Here is an 18,146-nt window from a genome sequence, read left to right as displayed (position 1 = left end):
GGAGAGAGAGATAAAAACAGTGTCAAATAAGTTTGCATAATGTACAATTGTTATGCCATAACAATAATATTAAACTAATTGGAGTATTACATTTAATACTCTCAAATGATGAACCGAGATTGTGAATAATTATACATAAAATATGAATATAAGAATACACACATGAAACAATGTACAGTATGATGCATGTACACCAGATTCAAAGAAATACTCTCTCTGGAACAGTGAGGGAGGTGCAAAGAGAGGCTGTTCATTATTTGCCGTTCAGCCAGCGAAGGCTGGGAGAGACAAATTGAAGATCATCTTTCCCTAATTGAAACTAAATCAAACCTCCATCCAGCTGATTTAACGTCTTCTCCTAACAAATCCCTGTCTGGCTCTGTCTAACTTGTGGAAGCAGTTAATGACCCATGGAAGAGGAGTCAGCCGTAAACAGTGATCAGCAAGCTGGAGTGGGGGCTGGAGGGCTTGTGTTCATCACACATTCTTTGACCACACTTTGCTGTTCTTCTTGTGCGCTCTCTCTCTCTCTCCCTCTCTCCCTCTCTCTCCCTCTCCCTCTCCCTCTCCCTCTCCCTCTCTCTCTCTCTCTCTCTCTCTCAAATATCTTTCTCTGTCCCTCTTTCCAAACCCATAACCATCACCACCACCAGCGAGCCCCAGTCATCACTCATATCTAAACCAATTAACCCCAGACAGTAATTGCCTCCTCGTCTCTTCACATTCCTGAGGAGGCCTGGTATAATACCAAGCTCTGGGAGTCTGCACACAGACACTGGGCAGACTGAAGGTCAGATGTCTGAGACGACATATTTCTGTCTTGCTCTTTAATAAGAAGCTGGGAAGGAGTGAGCTAAGTCCTTCCCACAATGTGACTCGATTTGGCACATTCGGAGCACGTATGGGATCAGTGTCGCACATGCAAAACATTGCTGAGGCTCGAGATCGCTAAGGAGCACAAGACACTATGACCCAGACCTTTACAGGACCGAAAATAAGTTCTGCCAGATGAGCCGGCGTGTAGAACAAATCGAGCATGACCCTCCACTCACCTCTGCAGATTCCTCCTGTCGCCGCCTCTGGAGACGCTCCACGTCATCGATCTCGTACACCTTGATCTCGAAAGGCTCCTTCAGCGTCCCAGACATAGGGGGCAAGTCCACCCACTGGCCTGTGGTGCCCACCTTCTTACCCAGGGACGAGGTGTCTGGCATCGGTGCTGGAATAAGCCGTCGTCTCTGGAAGCCTACATGAACCCACACACAGACAGACAGACTCTTCAAATACTGTGGAAATCACAGTAACAATATATGCAAGGCTGTATAGTTCAGTATCAGTAAATATGTATGAGTTTCACTCTTGATATGTAATATGATAGCAGGCTTTGTGCACACTGCATGTGTTGTGGTGATTACATATTTATAAGTCTTTCGCCGCTTTCTGTTTTCTATCTCAACAGCAAACATGAATTCAGAAGGTTGGTTTAACACACAGGATGCAAAAGGTTACACACATAAGGTTACATAGACGTAGAACTCGGTTACTACCACTCATGTTCAATTCATGTTATTTGATCATCATATAGTCAGCTTTTATTGAAGCATTCATTACCATTTTCTTATGCATGAATAATGCATACTGCTGATTCAATAATGGGGGAAAAGTTCAATAGAATACAAATATAAGGGATAGTGTCCTACATATGGAAAATGGCCTGGGTAGATATGTGATAGATCTTGTATTGTAGATTTTTGCCTGAATGTTCTGTACAATGTTCCACCGACAAACTGATTTACTGTAAAGACCAATTTACAAAAGAGCAATTTCAGATTATGCTCTTTTTTTTTTATCAATTACGTAAAACTTTGTTTAATACATTTCAATTCATACAAGCAGTTGTTTCTCACCATTTGATCTCTTCTTGGGAGCCTTGGAGCTTCTCGTCCTGCCAGATGAGGACATCCCGCTTTCGCTCATGGAGTCGTGGGCAGAGGAAGCACTGCCTGTGGCCTCGCTGTCACGGATCATGCTCTCATATCCACTGCTGCCACCACTGTGGTAGAAAAGCGCTGTACGACCCATAGCTGGAGGAAGCTCTCCGCTCAGCACACTGCTGTTGTCACTTCCGTGGCCGCTGCTGTAGCGCTGAGGCCGCCTGGGTGCTGTGATCTTACTATATGGAGAGGGCAGCATGGCTGTTGGAGATTTGTCATCGCCCACATTCACCCCGCTGTCATTACCACTGTCCGAGTCTCCTGAACTTCTCGTGTGTTTGCCTGATGTGCTGCCTGACACCAGCTCGCTCACGCGGCTGTTAGCCGCCCTCATAGCCTGCTTGGTCCCCATGATAGTTCCCCTACCAGGCTTGCTGCTGACAGCGGTGGTGGTGCGAGGTGTTGCAGTCCTTCCAGATGGGGGCAGGTTGGCATTGGCGTTCCTGGTAACTGGGGCTGCTAGAGACTTGGTTGAGGAGCTGAGGCCCTTAGAGTTGCTGGCAGACAGTGAGCGAGCCTTATTCCCATTGGCTGCTCCTATCGTCCGGGGGTTCGAGCTAGCTTTTACCTGACCAGCTTTCCCGTTGCTTCCTGGGACTCCACATGGGGATGGTGGAGAGGTGGCAATGGGGGAACTTGACGAGTTTGGAATACCGAATCTGGGAATGGACCTACTGGACTTGCTGCTGCTGTTGCTGCCAAGACTTGCCCCACTGTTCTCCCTACTGAGAACAGGCCTGGAACCTGACTGGGACAGACTGTCACATCTCTCTAGTGACATCTGACTGCCATAATGCAGCCCAGCTTCACCTCTGGCTCCCCTGGCCTTCAAGCTGGAGGTAACTTTGGCCGAGACGCTATCAGATTTGAGGCTTGAGGTTTTGAAGCTGTTGGAGTCTCCTTTATAACGCACCTCTAGCTCATCCTCAGACATGGCGGTCCTCACTCCAGAGGCTTTCCCTGCCTCACCGTATGTTGACTTTAAGGCACTTTGGGGCAGCAGGGTCCTGTTCTTCTGGTCTAAACTGGACTTTCTCACTGGAGGAGGTGGAGGGGAGGTGGCACCAGGTTTAGGGAGCATGCTGCCTTTCATGTTAGCCTTGTTGCTTTTCCCCAGAGAGGAGAACTTAAGACTACTGGTGGATGCAGTGATATCCTGGTTTCCCTTGGACTCTGAGGAGGCGTGAATGACAGGCACTGTTCCCAGGGTGGTAGCACCTCTCCTTAGCTGAGGCATCTTGCTGGGGGGATCCGATTTCTTACTGGTTGACTTCTCGCAGCCGTCAACCACCCTTTGGGATGAGGTAGAGCCCTGTACCTTAGGTGGGCGAGGTACACTGTTGCTGTTGACGGACGTTTTGCGTGTGGGAATGCCACTGGGGTTGCTTTTGAGGAGCTTGCTGGTATTGCTGGGGTCAGACAGCTGAGGTTCTGAGTGGTTGTCCATGCGATGCCATGGGTCGGCCTGCCTGGCTTCCTGTCTCTGTGTCTCTCTACTACTGCTGCTGCTACTATGGGAGGGAGATGAGGTAGGTTTTACTTTCCTGGGAAGACTGGAGTGGACTATAGAGGGGCCCTGGGAAGGTTGTGAGGAGCCTACAGAGTGAGCTTTAGTTAATTTGGAGGTGAATCTGAGGGATCCTTTGGCTGATTCGGGAGATGGGGGGCATTTTGACAAGGAGAGTTTGCTTGAAGCGGCACTGTCACTGTCTAATTCAGAGAAACTAAAGCCACTGTCATTCAAGGAGTTCTTGGCGTCTCTAGGTGATGGTTCACAATGGAACATGCCCAGGGAATCTAGGTAAAATGTGCTATCTGGAGCCATGTGTTTAGCCTGCGGGAGGAAAACATCTGCAGAATGAGCCCCTTCGCTCTCCAACGTGCACACGCTAACCTCGCTCAGCCAAGAGCTAATGGAAGACCCCCTGCTTCCCATACAGACCATCCCTTCCTCCTGGAGGGGAGTGACCAGCTCAATGTTGATTTCTGAACCTCCGACAGCCGACGTGTACGCATCATATTCATCATTGATGCTGCTGATGATGCTGACAGGGCGGGACCCGGAGGCCAGCGCCTGGAGGGAGCAGTCACTGTTGAAGCTGATAATGCTCGAGGGTCGGCCCTTATCTATGATGCTCCCGATAGAAAGCTCCTCCACCACCGTGAACACCAGCTCATCCTCTCCATTCAGCTCCACTGGTTGCTGCAGGGTGACTGTGGCTCTTAAGATGTCCCGGTCCATGCAACGCTCCCTCAACGTGGAGCGCACCTGGCACACCTCCACCGGAGCTCTGAACAAAGGGGAATTCAGAGGATCGCCCCGCTTTGTGGCATGATGGCTCATTCCGACCGGGGGCATTCTGGTGGTAGACCTTTCCTCGTTGTCTTCGTTTCCCTTGGAAGAGTCTCTCTGCTGCAGTGGAGGCGGGGCTGGCTTCGGCAACAGCTTTTTGTTGAAGTAGACCTTCTCCCTCACCACAGGCTCAGAGTTAAGAGCTGCGGAGGCAGCTGGCTTGTTTGGACTTGCCCAGGTTTCTGGCACCAAGAGCTTTTCACCATCAGCGCTGGTTCTACAATTGCTCTGAGTGCTCTCTGATGGCATTTCTGCAGGTACACATTGCCTCTTGGCCAGGTCCAATTTGGATTTAGTGTGAGGGCTGCCGGACGGCTGTGAAGCAACAGACTTAGGAGATGGTTTAGGTGATATGCTTTCCTGGGAGGAGGAGGCGTTGGTTACAGTCTTTGGTGAAGCAGCCCCATGGCCATCTATAGATTTTTCTATCTTGGGGCTAGCTTGGCTTCCCTTGCCCTCTCCAACAAAAGCACTGGGCTCTTCAGTGCCATCGATACACTCCAATCTCTCCTGCAGCTCAGCAAACGTGTTGCATTTGAAGAACGAATGGTCTCTGTCCGTAGGGCCATCTTTTGAAGACTTCTTCTTGTTCAGAGATGGGATGATTGGCACGAAGGCAGGGGGGCCTTCATTGTCGCTAAGCTCCCTGTCTGAGATTGCAGCTCCCCCCGGCCCCACATAGATGACAGTGTCGCAGGATTGCTCACTGCTAGAAGAGTATTCTGGGTCACTGAGCAGAGAGGGTAGGTCCGGGTCTAGGGCCACCGTCCTCGGGTGGAAGGGTCTGAGGTGCGGCGGCCGGCGGATCCTCCCTTCCTCACAGGAACTTTCCCCTCCAGATGAACTGGATGCATACTGCAAAGCAGAGAATGGAAAGGGAAGAACATTAAGTCTAGGGTTGGAAATGTATCACATAAATATGTGTCAGTGATATGATTCAATAAGAATTAAGATATTAATTAATGCTACAATTATATCTGCCCTTATTTACTGGTAAGCCCTTTTAACTAAATTAATTTGTAGATGTCTTCACTTCCAAAGTAATTCAGTGAGCAATCAATCACAAGGCACATATAAATTCCTCTGAAATTACCAGTCGATAGATATCTAAAGGTTAAAAGTGCACATCAATAGCCACACAGAAATTAGTGTCAATAATATGAATAGCTCTATGTGAACTGCATTATAATCATGCCTGGGACCAATACTAAACAAATACATGCTGTCATTCAACCTAATTATCTGGAGCATATAGTATTTCCCTAATCCAAAGGAATGCATTACACACATCCCTAGGCAGTGGTATTGATTACATGATTATGTGTGGAAGAGCTGTGAAAAACTAGCTCTAAATTATTGTACTAACAACCTTCCATTAGCAGAAGCATTCATACATTCATTTATCTAATGATTCTGAATTTACAGGAGGAATAACCTTGACCACCTTAGCCATAACCATGACTTCAGTAATTTAAAATGTCATTTGATAAATGTAATTAAAAATTAATCTCTCCATGCTCATTAAAATTGTTAATAATAATACTTGATAGGACATTTAATACAACATATAATGACATTATCTTTCATTCAGATTCAACATACAATTGCATATTGAGTGAAAAATTATTACTACTGTTGCATGCATTATAATACATGCACTAGTAGTAAAAGTAGCCACTATCAATCATCCGTTGTTGTGGAAACACAGACCTTCGATTTCTTCTTTCTCATGCGGTGGATGCGGGAGGCTAGCTGGATGGTGGTGAGTGAATCAGCGTAGTTGGCAGAAGAATCAGAGATGTGGGCAATCATGGTGGTTCTGCAATTGATGTTCCCCAGCGACTCCCTCAGTAACATCGTCAGTTTGCTGTCCCTTAAGGGTACATTCACACATTCACATCATTAGCAAATGGCACTATGATTCAATGTAATTTCAAATGGCAAATTATTAAACATGAGGATATTATCTTACTGTATATCATTAACATACAGTAAGAAGGCACTAAGCTTCATGAGTACTCAATTGTTGAACATATCATGTAAAAATACTGATACAGTATGCTGTCACAGAGCAAACCTGCAGAGCACAAGAACTAACTTGTCTGAAACATTTTAATTACATATGGACGCAGCTTCACAGCAAAATCTGGAGTGGAGTTAAATTAACGCTTGTGTTCAAAGTTGAAACAGAGAAAGAGAAAGAGATTTTCTTACCTGTAAGGTACATGCTTGGCTCCATTGGCTAAAGCCATGATGACGTTTCCTAGCGCATTAAGAGACAGGCATTGGCCTCCGCCACCGTCCCTGCTTTTACTGAGCACCTTCTCGCAGCTTCCCAGGTCTAGGAGATGTAGCCGGCTCCTTCCTCCTGACACTGTACCAATGGACAGACAACAGATCCAGGTGAGGTTAGATATCAGCACAGACACTCCTTATCCGACGTCATCCGTACTGCACCAGAATGGCATGAGTGGCTGAGCCCAGCCCAGACTGGTGACTGTCCATGTCCATGTGATTTATACATGAGTAACACTACCAGTCTGAAGTGATTCAAATTGGAACCAGACTGGCATACGCCCACCACAGGTATACGTCAGAGTCCCAAGAGGGATCCGCTAAATCATGAAAATAAAACAACGGGCCATCACACGTATGTGAGTGATGAGGGAATGAGGTGTAAAGATAAATATCCCTGTAAGGCAAAGGAGAAGGGCAGTAAAATGCTTTCGTACCACAGCAGGGCTGCACATTGTTATGTATGTAGAAGACTGATGTGCTATTTCACACGACTGTTGTAGGAAATTAAGAGTTCCGCAGAAGGCAGCAGTGGCAAGCCATTAAACTCCTGTCAGGCAGACTTAGAAATTGAGCACTTCGACGCCCCACATCTGCTCTTTGCCAGCAAGCTTGCACAACATGTGAATACAAACAAGTTTCCTTCTTACCGAGGCTGCAGCAAATCCATCCATAAACATTGAAAATAAGCGAGTGGGCTGATTATTCATTCTGATGTATGCTGCAGTCTCCCACTGCCTAGCCAGCATATGAATATTCTCGGTCTGACAGGAGGGTCACCTGTACAGTATGTATACTTGCTATAATTAGCTAATTAACACCACTACTAGTGACTAATAGCGGTATCGTTATCAAAGCACTGTAAGTGATTTGGATTTTCTAATTGATTAGCTCCGTGATTAGCTGATTGTGGAGTGCTCCTCTGCTCTGGATCAGTGAAAGTCCTGTTGGAAAATGTGGCAGTTTGAATGTGTACTACACTACTATTTCTATGTTGGTGTTGTGTGTGTGAGTTAATAAAATGTTAAATAACAAAAATAGCGATGGGGAGATTTCGGACGTGACAACAACATCATACAACGTTGTATAATTTGATTTACTTTAACCATTGTTTTATACTTAGGCTATTCAAAAATAGCAGCTATACAAGCTCATAGCGCGGCACAAGCTTGTAGATCTGCTATTTTTTTTTTATCATTTTGTGCAAATCTTATATTATATTTTTGAAGCGAACATTTCTAACTAAAATCTTTGCTTCTGGGGGTCCCTGGAACAACATATTTTGAGGTCCGTGGTCAAAAACATATAATTCTAGGGGTCCTTGACATGAAAAAGTTTGAGAACCACTGATCATAGACCTTAGAAGGATTTAGATGACATTTTGTAGAATTGGCATCAGGTCTTAATGGGTTAAAGCAGTGGTTCTCAAAGTGGATTCCAGGGACTCTGTGGGTTCCTTTATGGGGGTCCATATTGACCCATACAAGTCTGTAACTCTAACAGCATACAAATGGAACCAAATGGACCCTAACGGCTCCATTTGGTTCCATTTGTATGCTGTTAGAGTTAAAGTTGTACTATGTAACTTTTTTTATAAAACAAATCTTAAAATTCTCCTAACTATTAAATCACAAAAGTTTTAGAAGATCCGCGCCGTGAATTTCAGCCTGTAAAGCCTTCTCTGTATGTAAACTGAGATCCTTGCCGTGGACCGGATCTCGCGCCAAAATTGCGTCATCACACTACCGGCCAATCACAGCGAGGGTTATACAACTGCCGGCCAATCACAGCGCATCTTGAAGTGGGGTCGCTATGGCAGCCATATTTGTTGTCGCCCGTTTGTACCATCCCTTCTCTAGGTAATTTCGCCTACCAGGCAGGGTGAAGGAGTCCGTATCTCTGGAATTACTGAACGCACAGGAACAAGGGACCCCTTAAAAGATAGATCTCAGCGAGGTGGAGGCAGACGCGGGGGTCTGAAGGTACGAAAAACGTCCGAAAGACGCGGACGCGACCGCGGTTTGCTATAGGGCTAATGACCACTAGTTGGGCATCTTACACAGTATGGCTTTAAGGGGAAACCTTGACATTTGAATGTTTGAGAACCAGTGGGTTAAAGCAACACTCAGAGGTGGTAGTAGTAATGGAACGGCAGTGCTCACTTCCTCCCTTGCCGCTCTTCTCCATGCGGTACTGGTAGATGTGCAGCGTGAACAGCATGTGGGAGTTGCGGCGCTCGTCCTCATCTGCGTCGGGCCTGCTGGTGCTGCGCGCTGCGATGGCAGCGTCCAGGAAGAAGGCTGCCTTCTCGGCGGTTGGGGCGCGCAGCTCGCTCTGGTTCTGGAGCTGACAGGAGGACAGTGGTGGGAAAGGTATCAGCGCTGCACTACAGGAATGCTCTGCTACAAGTGAATGTCTGGAAATCAAAATGTACTTGAGTACAAATGTATTGGCATCAAAATGTACTTAAAGTATCAAAAGTAAAAGTAGTCATTATGCAGAATGTCCCATTTCAACTCTTCCAATTGAAAATAGCAGATCTTGTAGATCGTCTATTTTCAAATGGCCGAAATGTATATATGGTTGAAGTGTTTAATGTATGTTTTGTAAGAATAATCAATCTACAAAGTAACTAAGTTTTCAAATACATGTAGTGGAGTAAAAGTACAATATTTGAATCTGAGATGTAGTGGAGTAGAAGTAAAAGTATTGGAAATTGGAAACACTCAAGTAAAGTACAAATACCTCAAAAGTGTCCATAAGTACAGTACTTAAGTAAATGTACTTAGTTATTTTACACCACTGGAGGAGGAGGAAGTGGCAGGGTGAGGTCAGGGTGTGAAAACAGAAGGCGTGACGTGAGAGGGGTGCAACAGAAGAGACAGACCGAGAGAGAAGGGAGAGGCCGTTAATTGGACCCAGGCAAAGCGTCTCTCGCCGTTTTGATTGGGTCTCGGGGGCAATTAGAGCGGCAGATATGCACACGGAGAGAGAGGGGGATTAGGAGAGGTAATGGAGGAGCAGGAGGCAGGGGTATTTCCCTCTCCACGGATGTGGTGATGGCAGGATACAGAAAGAGGAGAGAGAGGGGTGGGGGGTGAGGAAGAGTAGCAGGGAGAAGGGAGGAGGGGCGTGCATGGTTGCTAAGAGGAAGAGAAGCAAGGAGCCTCGCAGGGATGTGGAGCCTTTGAAGTCACAGTCCACATGGATCCCCCAAAAAACAACATCTGACGGCAACACCTGTCAGAGCATTCCAACCCTACCATCCTCCACCAGCGGTCCCAATAATGCTTTCATTGTGTTGCAGAGGGCCAGCAATCACACACAGGGGTAATGGATGCTGACGGATGCTGACAGCGGAGTCAATACAAAGGTAAGGCGAGAGCCATCAATACCACAGATGTTTTTTTGGGTGGAAATGTATGGGGGGAGGTGGGACGGACAGAGGAAGATGGACTGCATATGCGAAAGACCTGGGAGAAAAAAGACAATACAGAAAGCTGTGGCAAACATCAGGCTGAGCTGAGGGTTGGATGGGCAGGACTAGAAAGATCCTAGTGAGGCTCAGATCAATGTGCAGGACCTCTAATATATACCACAGAGGATCAGAGAACAAAGAAAGAGAGCAAAACACACCAAGCACCTTCACGCTTCCACATCCCCTTACCTGAGTGCCACAGATGGGGTCTTCTCTCAGGTAGATTCCAGGGGATTGGCCATCCTGCAGGCTGCCGGACGACACCTCGGACAGCAAGTCTTTCAGCTCCTCGTCCTTGCCGCAGATTTCCACCGCGGACACGCGGACAGAGAAGCGCGTGCCTGTCTTCTCCTTGCGCTCGTTGATGAGCTTAAAGAGCCAGGAAATGGCACAGGGCACAATGCCGAGGCTCTGAGTGGAGCAGTCGTTGCCAATCATGGTGTACGTTTTGCCTGGAGATACACAAGAGAAAGAGGGAAAAGTTGGCTCGCATTTTAAAAGAGGTTAACAAGCCGATGCTCGATTTCCCCCTCAAACCAAAATTAATAGGCAGTGAGCGAGTTGACAGATATATGAAATGTGTCTGTGTGTTGAGGCGTATGAAAAAAAAGGAAGCAACTAATAGTGGCTTTAGTGGTTCTGGGGTGATATTTCTGGTAAATGGCAAATAAAAAATCTAAAGGTGAACCACAGGGCTATATTCCATACAGAGCCATTCTGAGGAGGATTATAGCCTGTGGGAACTGCAGTGAGAAATGGAACCAGCCTTTCGGACTAAGAATGTTGGCCAGGTCAATTACTATGATTTTAATTACAGACCGAGCCCTGTAGCCTTGATGCAGACCCCCCCCCCACCACACACACACACACACACACACACACACGGCCCACGACTCACCGCATGCCCCTGTTCTCCTTCAACATTCCCTTTCCTCTGCTCACTTCAGTGCACTGCTAAGTCAATTGTGGCTGTCGAGTGCAGCTAACAATGGGCCGCTGAGAGTTTTCCTTGGCTAACAAAGGCTCTGGTCTAATCTGTCGGCAGTGTAGGAGCTTACCGAGCTTGACATGGCCAAAGCAGAAGATGCAGCCGTCCGCACCGTTCACCACGGACTGGATGACCTCCGCCACTGTCCCTGAGCACACCTCAGCCTGCGGAAAAACACAAAAGCACACATCAGCTTGCAGAAAACACACAAATTAAACACGGCCCCGAAGCAGTACGTTTACAAGTGAAGGAAATGTTGTTGAATTTAAAGCACAACCCCAAGAGCATGGACCCCACTTATTGTCTTGTGTTGAAGAAGAGGAAAATACATTAAATCCACAAAATATTTGCTATTTGACCATTGGTTATTATTACTTTGTTGCTCAGAATTGCTGCTGCTGTTCGCTTCAGGGATTAATAAAGTCCATCATATCTTATCATCTAATGTTATCTTATCTCACCATTCCAACGTTCAAGTTTGTGTGATATGCACACGTGTTTTACAATTACAACTGTGTGTGTGTGTGTGTGTGTGTGTGTGTGTGTGTGTGTGTGTGTGTGTGTGTGTGTGTGTGTGTGTGTGTGTGTGTGTGTGTGTGTGTGTGTGTGTGTGTGTGTGTGTGTGTGTGTGTGTGTGTGTGTGTGTGTGTGTGTGTGTGTGTGTGTGTGTGTGTGTGTGTGTGTGTGTGTGTGTCCACAGTATATTGCAATGTGAAGCTCATTCTTTACAATGTGTTTCAGCATGGGTCCTCTGGGGCTAGGCTTCTGCAGCGGAGGTCTCTTCCCATACATCACAACGCAAACAAGAGCTATTACTGTTACTGTTAGCTGTCCCAGTGGCGTATTCTGGTATTCTTGCCATACCACCACTGGAGCAACATCAAGACTAAAGTTATCAGCTGCTTACTGATAGAAGGTTGCATTGAGCAGAAGATCTAATGTCTAAAGCTCTACCCACTGTTGAGAATGGAGATACTGTTCCACTCTGTGAACTAGTTGGATTAGAACCTCCTCTGCTCTGCTTGTGAAGACAACAAGCGTGCAACGCTGCAGAGGAATGAGTTGATTGTTCTAGCATTTTATTCAATCACAGACACAATTTGCATCACCATGCTGACCCAAATAATGATCACTGAGTTACATTTCTTTACTTTACTGTGGAGGGCATTGAACACTTTTATTATCAGTAGTGGTACACTATGGATTGCCATTTGTTAAAATGACCAGTAAATAAACATGTGGTCTTTGATCTTAGTTGCATGGCTTTTTTGAGCAGTGGCGAGTGGTGGTTACATATAGCTGCTCTGTGAAAGGAGAGGTTAGATATATGTGGACTGAATTCAAATCATTCCCCAGACTTAAAAGGCCCAGCTGTTGGGCGCACACAGGGAAGAATGCCCCCCGACTCAAGACTGGCATTTTTTCTATAAGCCTCCGGCCGCACCCTGCCAGCATAAAGACGTCCCTTTGCCCTTGAGAGGTTAACGCCTTCCCTAAACACACGCACACTTCCCACAATGGCCCTTACTTGTGAGGCATCCGGGGTAAACACAGCGTCAAAGGCGAATATCTTTGGGACGGCCACAGTGGCGGATCTCCTGTGTCCTGAGCTGGAGTGCGGGCTGGACGCAGGGTCGTAAAGCGTCACCTGCTTCTTCCTGCTGTCCACCTTCAGGAAGGATTGAGACTCTGACGTGTCTGGAGCATCCAGGGACGGGCAGATACGCATCATCACTTTCACCTGAAACACAGAGACAGCTATTTTTTAGAAAGAATAAAGAACAATTATTATTATTTAAACTAAAGTTAAAATAAAATAGATAATAAATAACAACAAAAACAAAGAACCTCAAAAAACAAGCAAGAAAATAATAAAGTAGTCTGAATATCTATAAAAGTCCATGCAGATCATTAACATTTTTAGCCTGGATTTATAAGCTGTCAGAGTTGGCGCAAGCCTCTGATCCTCTAGGATTATGTGTCAAAACATGGCTAAACACTGTTTTATTTTAGACCAGTCCCAAATGACACAAGATGTTCAGTCCCAAATGACCTGAGATCTTCATATTGTAAAAGTAAATCGGCGAAGATACACTATATCCTTTGCATATTTAAAGCATGACCTAAACTTAGAGAAAATAACACGCTGTACTTAATCTATACAGCCACAACAGACCACAGAAGACAAAGGAGATAAATAAATAGAGGCTGTTACGGTTTCATATCCAGAACAATCACCTCAACAAATATCATAAGGTTACTAAAGAAACACTGATTGGTGGACCTGGTGGCTGCTATTGTACAGTGTGCTGGTGTTGAACCTCCTAGCAGTGAATGTGGGAAATTAATGTTTGTATGCCACCATGCTGGGGAGATTAGCCACAGGGCTGGCTGGTTGCTGGACCACAAGAAGCTCACCAGCATGGGAGAGCAAGAGCATATGGCTCCCTTCTTCTCCCACCTACTCACTTTACCTCCGCCTCTCCTATCTCCCCTCCCTCTCTCTCTCTTCATCATTCTCTCCCTCCCTCTGTGTTCCCGTAGCATGGCAGCTCTGCAAGGGTCCCGTCCTCTCTTTCATTCTGGGGCTTGACATTCAAAAGTGATCCTCCGGTCTTAACACATTCCACAGGTCACGCTAAATCACGCCCGCATGCTACGCTAAACGGGACAATGGTGTGTATCAAAATACACTCCGAGGGTGTTGACTGGGCCCTGCTTTGGCGAGACTCTTCATGTCTGATGTTATCGCCGTTGTTCTGAGAAGTGAAGTCATCCTGCCAGTTGTTTATGCAGTACTACACTGTGCGGCTCGTCCCAAACTCTCCATAGTATAGATAGAGATATTTCCCTGCTCAATTTCCTCCATGCAACACACGGCAGTATAATGGATGTGCACATCAGTGCGCTTCTGCGTTTGCATGTCACTCAATATGACATTCCTATATGTTTTCTTTTGAATCTCTGACAGCTCATTGTTGCTTTCGATCTGATCTAAAATACAGCCATGCAAGCTCTCTGAAGTGAAATGTTTGGCAAGGTGACATGGCATGAGATATAAAATGGCATAAACGGATTTCTGGAAACATGCTGCATTCCCTGATAGCTTAATAAGTTGTCTGTATTGTATGTTGTCAACTTAACTACTACCTACAGTACAAACAAACAGCTTGGATTTCAGTAGGCAGCATTGAAAAGACCACAATCTTGCAAAACAAAACCACACAGACTGACACACATACATATACCGGTACATACCGGTACGTACAGACATAAATACATATATATATATATATACATACATACTGTACCTGTATAATTATGCAAACATACACACAGACACAGACACACAGACACACACACACACACACACACACACACACACACACACACACACACACACACACACACACACACACACACACACACACACACACACACACACACACACACACAAACAGCAGGCTGCTAATGTAACTAAAGTCCTCCTATTTCTGACAAACGAGAGCATTTCTTTCAACTCTTGTCTCTCCCCTCTGTCTTTTGCGCCCACACAAGGAGCCATTCTTCACCTGGTGTATAAATATTGCTACAGATCCAGAAACAATGTCTGCTGGCAATCCCATTCTTTCAGTGAAGTGCAATTCCTCATGGATACCACCGGCCAAGTGCAAACTCTCTTTGTGCTCCGTGGGGGGCTGTTATCGTGACTGACGTGTGCATATGTTGAGTAAATTACATTTGCTATGACATTTAAAACGGGGCTCCCACATATTATTAATACTGGGCCTCTGTTGAGTGTGGGGAGGCTACTAGGATAACTAACGTCTCGGCTATATTTATGTTGGCAGAGATTTGAGACCAGGGGCTGCAGAGGATTGGCTACAGCCACGGCGGCATTTTAACACCTCGGGCCCATGTGCTAATGGCTCCGTTCCCCCTGTCTCTTGATCCCCCCCAAAATCCATTAGCAGGGCTTTTCCCCACCCTTCCCCCATGTCTGTAACCCTAAAGAGCATTGTTGAGGTCAAAAGTGGACCCGATCCAAATGGACGAAAACAAGACGTCCAACTACACTTAAGACTGGATTCATATGAGTCATAACAGTCCATGCTAGACGCTGGCAAATGAAAATACTACTGGCTGTGATTCCACAAACAAACCATTGTTCCACAAGGAGGGAACCTTTTGATTGTTTGAACCGGGAGGCTCTGCTCTGAACTTCGCTGAGAGGTTGGATTTACCATACCGCTCTCCTTGATGAAGAGGAAGCCTGGCAGGGGCGTCACAAGGTGGGGAAAAGTGGGACTGATTTACTAGCGCCCAAGGGGGATGGGGCCTTCATTATGTTATACTTTGGCTATTGAAAAATAGCAGATATACAAGCTCACAGCATGTTGATCTGCTATTTTTGAAAAGTTGAGAAAAGGTGTGCACATTTTTTAATATAAGTATTTTTTAAGCGAACATTTGTAACTCAAATTTTGCTTCTGGGGGGGTCCCTGGAGCTAAATATTTTGAGATGGGGTTCCGTGGTCTAATACATATCATTTTGGGGGTCCTTCACATGAAAAGGTTTGAGCACCACTGACATAGAAACATAGTTCTTTCCAAAAACCATATGTTTTGAAATATTCAAAGACTTTTTTCACGGTCGCAGCGCGGCACTCGGTGCCGCACTGTGAGCTTGTATATCTGCTATTTTTCAATAGTTAAAGCACAAAATAACGCAGTGAATCCTTGTACCCAGGGCCCAGAATTTGGTATGACACCCCTGAAGCCTGGTAGTGATAGACTTGGAATTAAGTCTCAAATCCTTCATTTCCCTTTCCAAAAGCTACCCTGAGGCTGATGTAGATCCACGCATGTATGAGCGGTGTTCCTCAGGTGTGGGCTCGAGGAAGCTCGTTAATAACGCAGGGCTTTTTTATGAAGTCCGTCTCTCAATGGGAGATTTATAACATGCGGTAAGATGTCAAGCGTCTGGATATTTGGCAAAACAAGCGAGGACTTCCTATCCAGGTGGGATTTAATCTTGTGAGGGGGACTTCTTCTGCTCTATAAATACAGGTCCCTGGCCCAGACAAACAATACCCAATAAACCTCAGAGGAAGAACCGCTGTTTATACAACATGCAGGCTAATAAGGGGCCAATCACCACCATCCTGAGTTGCATCATCACATAGCATATATCTACATCTGTCACTGGACTGCGAAAATCCTGTAGTAAAAATGGCTGCAGTCTGAAGAACCGCTGGCTTTATCCTTCTTTTCTGTACTAAACTGTCGGGTATTCAGCGAGAAGAATGTTGGTGCAACGAACTGAAGTGAATTCATGACATTCCAGCAGGCTTATCTGTCTGCATCTGTAGAGACTGGAGCAGGCGGCAGGCCTGCTGTGGACCGTTGTGTCGCCGATCTGCACTCACTCATTCAAATAGGGGTCTGTGTGTCAGTATGTGGGCAGATATACAATACATACATGGGCATTTATGTGTGAGTGTGTGTGTGTGTGTGTGTGTGTGTGTGTGTGTGTGTGTGTGTGTGCGTGCGTGCGTGCGTGCGTGCGTGCGTGCGTGCGTGCGTGCGTGCGTGCGTGCGTGTGCGCATCTGTGTGTGTTTGATTCCTTTACGTGTTTATGTGTGTGGAGTACCTGTCTATAGGTGCACATGCGGAATGCGTGTATGTGTACTGTATAAGCCTCTGTGTACACAAACATGGAGTGTGTCCTTGACTCTTTTGTGTACATGTCGACACGTGCCATTCCTTACCTTTCCCATGCCGGGGTTCTCCTTGACCTTTGACACGGCGCGGAGCAGACATGGCGGGGCGGGCGGTTGCGAGAGCTGCAGGACGCCGCTGAAGTTGGTGGGGTAGATGGAGGGCTCCTGTGTGTGGAGCAATGGAGGCTGGTGCTTCTTCCGCTTGGACGACAGATTCAGCTTCTGAGCGGCCCTGGTGGGGCGGAAAAACAACACAGCAGGGGGTCAGAGAATGGAAAAACACAAAGGCCGCGCGGCGGCTTATGTTCAAGTCGGCAGGTTCACGCACGAAAACGGAATGGACTTTTCACTCCCTGTGAAGGCATCCAGCCGAGAGCTGATCGATTCTACACCGTAAAAAACACGAGTGTTCATTCAACTCAAGGAGTCCTCAAAATGGTTCCATCTGTACACTCTCAGAGTTACGAATGGGTAAGGGTCCATTTTGTTCCATTCCTACACTCTTAGGGTTAAGTTAATACTGAGGATTTTACAGCGTAAACATACATCTAGCGTGACATTTCAGAGTGCGGCGCCGCTGCTGCTGCGGCAGCTCTGTGAACCACACACTGAAACTGGAACGTAAAGGTCAACAACCTGGCTTTTGTCTCGGCCGGAGTTTGCAATGTAGAGCTGGCAGAGCTGTGCTACGGCACGCCACCATCTACGGCACCACTCTAAAAGCTTTTCTCTCAGCACCCACCTCTTAATCCACCACGGTGCGCTAAAATATAATACAGCCCTTCAATCCAGCTACGCCCAGCCAGCAGAGCCCTCACGTGCTTTGATTCCCAGCCCACAGGGACTGTAAATACATTATGAAACAAAGTACATGATGAAAGAACAACCTCACAAGGATCTCTTTAAGATAATTGAACGCTCTTCTGTTTGTCAGCCGGTCAGGTGGAGACCGTCACAGCGGCGGCGCACTCGATCAAACACAAAACAACTGTCGCCGCCTCCTTGGAACCGACCATGTCCGTCCCTCCTATTGCTAAACCCATATAAGCAATTATGACAGCATATATTACCAGCATCAGAGTTGCATATGTTTGTTAAGAGTCCTAAATCTCTTCAATAAGCACACAATCATGAAGGTCTCCCTCACACACACACACACACACACACACACACACACACACACACACACACACAGATCAGGTGAGGGACAGGTACAGGTAGCTACGTATCCCTTGCCCCATATAACACCTTGATTGATTGAGTTTCTGTCCGAGCAGTTCCGCTGTGCTGGCAGCTCTTTTGGTAGCCGGCCGC

General features: G+C 46.4%; 1 protein-coding gene across 1 annotated transcript in view; it reads right to left on the bottom strand.

Moving 5' to 3' along the window:
- The window catches only part of kif26ab (kinesin family member 26Ab), a 95,300-nt gene that overhangs the window by 4,039 nt on the left and 73,115 nt on the right, over positions 1–18,146 (bottom strand). Inside the window, exons 6-14 of the mRNA XM_080750062.1 lie at positions 16,881–17,064; positions 12,637–12,849; positions 11,179–11,272; positions 10,310–10,572; positions 8,805–8,988; positions 6,562–6,721; positions 6,058–6,220; positions 1,908–5,202; positions 1,053–1,246 (exon numbers count right to left, since the gene is read on the bottom strand). Of these exons, the coding sequence (XP_080606188.1) occupies positions 1,053–1,246; positions 1,908–5,202; positions 6,058–6,220; positions 6,562–6,721; positions 8,805–8,988; positions 10,310–10,572; positions 11,179–11,272; positions 12,637–12,849; positions 16,881–17,064 (4,750 nt within the window). The remainder of the gene's footprint in view (positions 1–1,052; positions 1,247–1,907; positions 5,203–6,057; positions 6,221–6,561; positions 6,722–8,804; positions 8,989–10,309; positions 10,573–11,178; positions 11,273–12,636; positions 12,850–16,880; positions 17,065–18,146) is intronic.

This window comes from Nannobrachium achirus (genome assembly GCF_963921795.1).
Source record: "Nannobrachium achirus genome assembly, chromosome: 20".
NCBI lineage: Eukaryota > Metazoa > Chordata > Actinopteri > Myctophiformes > Myctophidae > Nannobrachium > Nannobrachium achirus.
The sequence above is the reverse complement of the archived record's forward strand: the minus strand, read 5'-3'. Positions and strand labels throughout refer to the sequence as shown.